Below are 9,435 nucleotides of genomic sequence, written 5' to 3' on the forward strand. Positions count from 1 at the left end.
CTCCAACATTAACTATTATTGTCACAGAAAGCTGCTCGTTAGCTGTTGAAATAAAAGCCTGAAGGCACTGGTGGAGGCGCTTCACTAACTGAGGAATAAACCAGGAACCCAGCTGAGTGCAGAACTTATCTATGTCTAACTTAAACCTAACCGCTTCGACACGACAGCTGTCATCAGCCATCAAGATGGCGGTGAGGATAACAGAAGCAGGGATTTATCCATGTCACATCGTATGTAACTGTAGTGGATCATAACGTGTGTGTGGAGCTGAAATCTGGTTTAAAACCAAAAGTCTTTAGCCTCGCCGATAACCTTCTGCTCTGTGACGTCAAAGTGAGGACGTTGTTGATAACTTGTGGCCCTGAGCGGCTGGTTTGGAGCGAGAGGACGTTAGAAAACAGTCAGTATGATTTGAATCATCACATCTATGTGAGGTTCTTCAGCGTACTTGCATAGATATGCTCGATGATTATCTGGCTGATCGGCTCCAGTAGTGTGAGAGATTAGCTGCTGACAGACAAATACACACATGCATGACCAAAGGCTGGATCCCCTCCATAATGATTCACATCTTTACACAACAGGATCCTTACTGATCCATGATAGATCGAGCGTCAGAAGTTAACCTGCACCTTCTCACACAGAGTTAAATCCCAAACCGACTGTGTTCTTCCTGCTGCAACATCTCCAAACGATAAGTGTGTGGTGTGTTTGTTTAGTCTGCGTGGTGCTCACTGCCTTTAAAGGAAAAACAGATTAAGATTAAAGGAACACTTTTCCTTCACAAATGGATTAAATGAAATCACTGGAATACTGTCGTCCAGTTCCTGTGAATTATTGTGGGATTTAAGCTCCGGTTGTGGCTGCACAGTGAATTTATTTTGATTTTCAACATGTTTTTTTTTTATTTTTAAATTCAGATCAAACCAGAAAAGCTGCAGAACAGGAACAAAGGCCATCACTGACACAATCTGTGTGTGTGTGTGTGTGTGTGTGTGTGTGCACATGGGTGAGTGAGTGTGATGTGGCCGCCCTATGGGTGCCTTCAGGGCTAAGCAAAACCTACTGCCCCCATACTCCAAACACACACACATACACACACACACTCTCACACACCTGAGGGCAGGGCATGAGAGTCCAGGTAGAAGCTCTGACAGCCCAACAGCTGCAGGTTAGACAGACATGTTGTCCACACACACACACAGTCATACTGACACACACACACACACACACACACACCAGAGGACAAACCTGCATACACATACAAAGAAATACACAAATGAAAGTGCAAAATCAAGCTCAGTGTGCACACACACAATGTATGTAAACCCCACGACAAAGGACACACACACACACACACACACATCATATTGGTGATGCGTACAGCTGGTCCTGACCCCCATGGCGTGCCCCTGCCTAGCCCACCTGTTCACACAGACACACACACACACACACAGACACTGTACACACACACAGGTGCAATTAAAGCAATCGTGAATGCGGCTCATGATGTGCTCTGTGACCCAGACAGCAGAGGGTCTGCAGCAAAACACACAGGAGAGAGAGAGAGAGAGAGACGGTGTGTGTGTGCGTGTGTGTGTGTGTGTGTGTGTGTGTGTGTGTGTGTGTGTGTGTGCGCGCTCAGGTTTCATCACTGACTCATGTTTGAAAAGTTTCATAGAAAAACGCGAGCAGAAAACAACTGAATATGTGATACACTCAGGGGGAAACAGAAAAATCTACAGAGCAGGAGGCGACATGAAACTGTATCTCTAACTGGATGTGGATGAATTATTATTTATTATAGATTTTTAAAAAATGCTTTAATAGAATTTGCATCAGAGTAGAGTTTAATATATCAACATTGATGTGAGGGAATGAAAGCGATGATGAATTTTGATCAGGAAGTCAGAAGATCTTTAAAAAAAAAAAACGTCTCACCAATATATAGTTTCACTGTAGAAACGATACTCCAACTGGAGGAACTGGTGTATTTCCTGGTGACGATATCCAACAGTGGGTGAATCCACATTTGGTGATGAGGGAACATGTCACCCGGCGGCTCTCTGATGTTTTTTTCACCAGTTTTTAGAGAACAGTGGAGCTCTGCGGCTCAGAGGAGGAAGATCTAACAGGCTGTGAATAAAACAAAGAATACATTCAATGTTGGTTTTGGTCTTTTTATTGGGACTTTTTTGACAAGGAGACAATTATGGAATATCACCAGACTTGGTGGTATACAGTATTTTTAAATCCTGGCCCCTATTTTTACATATATAACCCTCAGCCAGCAGCCGTGACACGGGATGCAGTGTAATCCTTTGGGGTGCCCTCACCTGTCAGTGCTTGTTTTAGCCACTGACAGGCTCAGAGTGTTATTCTAAGTGTGTGACAGCATTATGGAAAGGATCCCTACAGAAAGAGACCTGGAAGATCCGCTCTCTGCACACACACACCAGACTCCATTCACAAAAACAGGGATTTTACCTCGTAGACACACAGGAGCTGCTGGTGAAGTTGCTTTGACTCTGGTGCTTTAACACATTAGTTCAGATCCAGACAAACTCTTTAAAAGACCAGTTACACAAACAAACTAATCGATCAAGGCAGCGATCAAGGCAGCAGTATACCGTCAACTCCCGTTCTCTGAGAGGTAAAATTACTATTTTTATCAATGGAGTCTGGTGGCTTTGAAGGGAGTGATGTAATGGCTGTTTCTGCTGTCATCTTGAGCCCAAAATATGTAAAAATGGGGCTCAGGTTTAAAAAGAGTGGTGTTTTTAAGGAATGTCAGTGACATTTCTCTTCCTCTCTCTCCCTCCATCCAGAGACTACCCGTGTTGGAAGCAGGAAGCTCCAGGATCCAGCTGTAGGGGGGAATCTCTCCATCTCCTCCCCACTGAGCTGATCTCTCTCCTTGGCTTCATCTCTCTGGATGCCCCCTCTCTGCTCCTGGAGCCTTTCACCCCTCTGATCCCCCAAATCTCACCGCTGTAACCGAACAGATCGTTAAGGAACTGGACTGAGGACTCATCCAGCAGTTTCAGGGTTCCCACAGTACCAACGAGTGTCATTTCAGGGTTGAACTTGTGTCCAGTGAGTTTCTGAGAGATTCTGAAGCAGTTTTTCAAGGGTTTGGCTGAGCATGTTTTTGAGTTGGCCACGTCAAAATACAGTTTTAAGGTGATTCAGAAAAAGATTTAAGAACAACAACACATCCAAAAATCATTTCAATGTGATAATCAAATTGATTTTTAGAATCATAAATGAGCAAACACAGTATATTCAGTTTATAATCCAACAGTTTAAGGGTGAATATAATGCAGATGTTTGGCTAGAAATAATTTATTGCAGTTAAATCCTGTATTTCTAAATAAAAACAGCTGTAGAGAGATATTTTACTAACGGGTCAGATAGTTATTTGTTGTATTAACACATAAGATCAGAGTAAACAAAATGGAGTCTTCTGTCTAAGCAAAGGCAGCCCAGAATCAACTTTATCTTTTTTTAAAAAAATCTAAATCGTTTTTAATCTTATTTTTGAAGCATGTTTTGTCTGGTTCTGAGGCACAGAGGTCTGACGATCCCACTCCAACCTAAACTAAAGACCAAGAGTTATTACTCAGCTGTGGGTGCGAGTAATGTAGAGAAACGCTGTGCAGCTGATTTGGGATCAGCTGAATGTTACGGGTTTGTTGTGGGCACCCTGTTCTCTTATTTACACACTGTTAAAACTGTCTGCTGCAGTGTTGTGGCACAAGTAGCATGTTACCTCCTCAACATAACACTCGGTCTGTGTCCCTAGATGATGTCAGTATTCATAATGTTGCTGTGACTTGGTCAAACTCAGTAGGTCTGTTCACAGTAGCAGCTTTGGTAGAAGCTCGTCATCCCGTAGTATCGGCACCACACTGCAACGCTGTGTAAACTGTTATATTGGCGTCACACAACTACAGAGACTCTATAATCTGAAAAAGTGGACAAAGTTAGTAGAAGCTTTCATGAGGAAACGTTTAAAGGGTGAGAGGAGCGCGATGTCAACACACGTGAAGGAATCCAGTAAGAATCCAAGAGTTAGAAGACCCATTCGAATAATCAGCTGTGTTGAACTTTGTTGTGATCAAATGCGAATGTTTGCAAGATACAAAGAGGCCAGTAAGTTTTTATAGAAGCTGAAACTTGTGTGTTATAATAACTGAAAAAATTGGGGCTGAAATGGTGGAAAATCATTGCCAGCTTTCAAACATTAGACCTGGAGTTCGAGCTGGAGTCAAGTCCAACAGAGGAACCCCAAAAACACCAAGAGTGTCTTCACCAGAACAAAGAGTCTGACAGCACGAGAGAGCAAAGGTGGAACTGGGATGTTGATGTTCTAGACGATGTGATGAGAGCATTAGCTCACAGAACGTTGTATGGGTGGTTTTTAAGGGCGCTGACGGAGGACGTATTCTGTTGTTTAGTTTGGAGGACCTGTTGAAACCTTTGTGGTGGAGCTGAAGTGTTGCAGAAATGCTTTTCCTCTACTTGAGACTTTGATCCCATAGTTTGATGCTACTTTTCACATCTTAAGTCTCGCCAGCTGAATGTTTAATTTGGTCAAGTAGAGCTCCTGCCGACCAATTAGTTTTCAGAGACCCATCTCCTTTGAAGTCGGGTCAACGGCGTCGCCCCCTTTTCAAAGGCTCCTCCAAATGTAGTGGAGAAGAGTTTGTTGGAAAACACAACTGTTTTCTTCTTCTTGGTCCCCGAATGACAAAAAAAAACCATCAGCAAGAATCAAGGAGGCACAATTTAGCGTTTACATGAAGCATCTAAGAGGTAAACTGAAACATTTCCAGCTGTATGAGTGGACGAGGACCGTCTGAAGGCCCGTAGTGTTGGAGCACTGGAGCCTTCTGCTCCTCCAAAGGTAGACGAGAAGTCCGACTTGATTTTGTCCAAGCTGAAAAACCACAGCTGTTGTTTTCTTTAGAGTTTCTGAACAACAAAATACTTCCTGCAAGCGTTCATGCAGCTATTAACCAGTGAACGATGACGTCACAATGACTTCTTGAAGGTGCCGTTACGTTGGAGGGAGGGAGCAGTGATAATGTTTGGTGAATCCTCTGTAATCCTCGGCCCACTCAAAAAGTTTACAGCTTCCGTGTTGATGAGAACCTGAAGGCACGGAGGCAGGAAGTGGCGATGGCGCCGTGGTGACTCTTCTGGAGACCCTGCTAGCCTTTGAGCGATGCATCACCTCGAAATTGGGCACAGATCCTTTTTTTTTTATGACCAACCAACATGTTGAGGTCCTGACTGACCCTTAAACCTGCGGAGAGATTTGGTGATGAAGTATAAGAAGTCACTGAAGTGCACTGATACGATGGAAACGTTATTCACGTCCATCAGGTGAAATCCAGCTCTGATGGAGCACATTCTGATCTAAACCTTCCCCCCTCGGTGCTCGCAGCATCGACTGCAGCCCGAGGGTTCAACTGGGCGTCCAAAAATTAAAGATACTACAAAAAACAAAATGGTATTTTATCTATGCAACACGACCAAAGTTGTGTAGACGTTAAGGTTCGATGACTGTTGAAGGGGACGTGTGTTGTTAATTGATACTGCTGTATGTATGTTCACCACTACTGTACCATCTATTGTTTTCCTTTTTTATTTTCTAGACGACTCCTGAGATGATGATTAGCAGTGACGCTGGGGTTTGGGATTGGTGTTGAGACCTGTGTGTGTGTGTGTGTAGGACAAAATAGGGTTTGAGATCTTTAAACATAATTGTGTGCCTTGCTCTACTGTTACTACTTCTACCTTTTTTTTTTTTTTGTTAATTAAAACCACTGCTTTCCCAGTTAGGTGATTTAAAAAAACAAAACATGCAACAAAAAATATGAGAAACAGAAACTGTTTCAAGCAAGGTTTAAGCTTGTGTATATATGTGAAGGTGATGAAACCTTGGTGTAAAATGCAGAGCGAGGAATGCTTGTTGTTTGTGTTTATTTAACTCTGTATGTGACATGTGACGTGGAATATCTTTATTATTAGTATTGGCCATAAAGAGCTTGACTGCATGGTTCCTGCGAACTACAATGTAAAACCAACCGTTGACAAATAAACTTAATTTATTGGAAAAAAAGAAAATTCTGACAAAATTTTTTGTATTTTCTTCATCGTGTAGAAGAAAACTAATGGTGTCATAAAAACACTTTTATCCTGGAAGCATGAATGGTGCAACGCCATTTTTCCAATGGTCCGTTATTCTGAAAAACCCAAAGATTCCCATTAGCTTGAAAGTCCATTTGTCCGTCAGTGTATTATCCAAGCCTGACCTCTGACCCCAGAGCCTTCACCTGACGACGTGGATGTAAAATTAGCAACAGTAAAGTCACTTAAAATGTCATTTATTAAGGGCAAACGCCCGCGGACGAAGCTGGCAGTCAATAAAAAAGTGACAGGGAGCCTTTGGAGCAGTGGGCTTTTGTTTTCGGGGCAGCACCTCCCCCTTAATGTTAACAGGTTAGACGGTTTCTACCCGTCTGTCTGTTGAGTTTATTGGTTCATGGTTCATTAGAGGACGATATTTTCTAACTTGAAACGGACTGGACGGTCATTTTATTGGCAGCCAGGAAATACAGCCACAGAATTTCACTTTTATAATGATGACCTCAAACAAAAAAACCCACATGGTGTCCGTGGTCCCAAAATCAGCCGCTTCCAAGACCTTGAGAGGAACTTAAACTCTATCAGTACAGAACCTGTGATCTGCCTATCAGTGGAGAATCTGTTGGGTCCTGGCGTCTGCATGTAGTCCGAGTAGTATTGATCAATCATATTTGAGCAGAAGATCTGTGTGGAAGACATTGGCTGGTATGCAATCTTGAAACCCATCAGCTACAGTCGGACAACCATTTAGCTCTTTGCTAGCTTTTTCAAAACGTATCTGCAGAAATCTGTTTGTAGAGATTAGCTGAAGTGTCGTCTGGTCTTCTGGCACGGACGTCCGTCATCGGGATATCTGCAGAAACGTTGGCCCCCTTTCTCCAGGAGGCTAAATCACCGTTAGACTGTAGCTGAGAGGTTCTGAGAGTGAGCAGGAGTTCTCAGTATATGACTCCAGTTGTAACTTCTGAACCACCTGGAGAACATTAATCACTTCCATTAATCTGTTGAAGTTAAAAATTTAAAAGTTGATTTGATTAAATCAGCACTTTTGGCTTCTTATAAGATGCTGATGTTGTTTGAACAAGGAATGTCTTTATTCTGGTCACTACAGTTGCACCTTTACGATAATGAGGCCGTCGCACACATGATGCAGGTGCATTGCGACCTGGATCGATACGCCTGCACACATGGCCGAGCTCTGTAAGGACCCACGTTTCACATTACGGCCGTCTGAAGGTGTCTTCATGCTCCAGGCCTGTTTTCTTCGTAACACTGCGTCTACATACGAGGTGTGATGTGAACAGAGCAGCTTCAGTATCGACTGTAGGTCACTTTCCTGCGCACAATCGCCGTGGTTATGCATGAAATGAGACAAAAAAGTGTGCAAATCTGCTCTGTGTTGTTGCTCTGAAACAAGAGGATGAAATGAGCTGCAAAAAATCCCATCTCATAGTATTTTAAACCTTTTGATGTGGCGATAAGGCTTCGTACTCATGAACGTATTACACACCATCATCTGACAGGAACCTGAAGTGACACCAGCCCCCCACCATCTGAAGTCGTTCTGTGTGAACATGCAGGAGGACCGAAGGTTACAATATGAAATCACTATTAGTTTGCCACATCATCATCATCATCATCATCATTATTATTATTTCCACCTGCATTTGGCTCATTGGCGAGTGCTAATTTCAAGTTTCGGAGACAATCCCATCGACTGCGGGTTAAAAAACACTGAAATCAAAGCGGCATTCAGAGTTTCTCCTAAACAACAGCAGCGTGTCAGGCCCCCAATCATCAGAGACGCATCATTAACATTTTTTTGATCTTCCAAAGATTCATTGTTTTGCCCTTAATCAGACCTCCGTCAGCATCACACACACGGACGGACGGACGGAAAGTTTTAACTGCTGAGGAGATGAAGCACGATTGAAAGCTGAAGAAGATGATTGGACCGATGATAAACACACACTTTGGGGATAAATAATGTTACGTTAAATAATGTTTACTTGATCGGAAAGGAGGTCAGTTTGTGGAACAGGAGAGTGCTGCTGGTGACACGGAGAAGATGGTGGGATGATGATGATGAGGAGGAGGAGGAGGAGGAGGAGGAGGAGGAGGAATAGCCGTGATGTGGTTTCCACCTCTGTGTGCATCTCTCTCCTGCACACACACTGCAAATCAATTTGTCCCTGATTGCAGAGGCTGTCCTTGATAACATCATTTAGAGCTGAACTTGGTCTGTCGCTGGTGGTTCGGTGATGAAAAGTCTCTTTTCACATCAGAACAAATCAAACATGAAAATGTTTATGTCCCTGCAGCTTCTGGAAAGAATTCTTATTGGCTTTAAAGTTATTGCTGTTACCGTCTCGGCCCTCAACATTAATAACCAAGATTATCGAAGACCATCTCTAACACCCCGCTCGCTGCCGCCGTCTTCATAGTGCTGGAGGAAAGGTCACAGAGGCTCATCCACTGGGGAGCAGGATTAGAATCCAGATATTTCATGGAAATCTGCCTTTTAGATTTTGGTATTTTCTGAGGCACACGTCCAAAGTGTGGCTTCATGTTTGCGCTACAGGAAAGGCCACGTGGTCGGGTGTCCCCCCCCCCCCAGCTGTCTGCACCTTATGAGGCAGAAATGTCACCAAACGAGACTGAAGCCCAACGACTAACTCACAAGATGGGTTTTTTGGTTTTTCCATGTATCTGGGATCAGTATCAGTACTGACCGCCATGTTTTTACTCGCTGGACTCGAACAGTGACACCCTGAGGAAACACACTGGTCGTTTTACTGTCATATGTTCTGATAAAAACAAGTTTCGCCTTCGATGCTGCTTCAGGAATATAAAGGAAAATAAAGGAGATAAATGGACGAATAACAAGAGCAGATGTTCTTAGACGAGTTGAATGAAACTGAAAGTTCAGTCTCAACTAAAGGGCCACTCGTTCCAGAGCTTTCGGCCTCACCACATGGTTAAACCAACATTAAAGAAGATTAATCCTGAGGGTGTTGTGGGTGAAATTGCATTAATAGATCCGTCTCCATGACAACAGAGCAACTATGTGATGTGGACAACGTGATGTTGTTGGATGAAGGTCATATAATAACAACAATAATAATAATAATTGTAATAATTGTTTCATGTAATGATAAAACAGACTCCGGGGGGGGGGGTGCGCTCCACAGGATCGGCGCCCGTCGGTGTGTCGGCGCTCGGCTCCGTCCCGACGCTTCCTTCTGTCTTCCACAGAGCATCAGAGAGGAGCTGTCAGGG

The 9,435-nt window shown here is 43.5% G+C and overlaps 1 protein-coding gene across 1 annotated transcript in view; it reads left to right on the forward strand.

Moving 5' to 3' along the window:
• Positions 1 to 3,007, forward strand: part of akap6 (A kinase (PRKA) anchor protein 6) — a 163,022-nt gene extending 160,015 nt beyond the window's left edge. Inside the window, exon 22 of the mRNA XM_070842964.1 lies at positions 2,829 to 3,007. Within this exon, the coding sequence (XP_070699065.1) occupies positions 2,829 to 2,873 (45 nt within the window). The 3' untranslated portion in view covers positions 2,874 to 3,007. The remainder of the gene's footprint in view (positions 1 to 2,828) is intronic.
• The last annotated feature ends 6,428 nt before the right edge of the window (positions 3,008 to 9,435 follow it).

Source organism: Pempheris klunzingeri, chromosome 13 (assembly GCF_042242105.1).
Source record: "Pempheris klunzingeri isolate RE-2024b chromosome 13, fPemKlu1.hap1, whole genome shotgun sequence".
Classification (NCBI taxonomy): Eukaryota; Metazoa; Chordata; class Actinopteri; order Acropomatiformes; family Pempheridae; genus Pempheris; species Pempheris klunzingeri.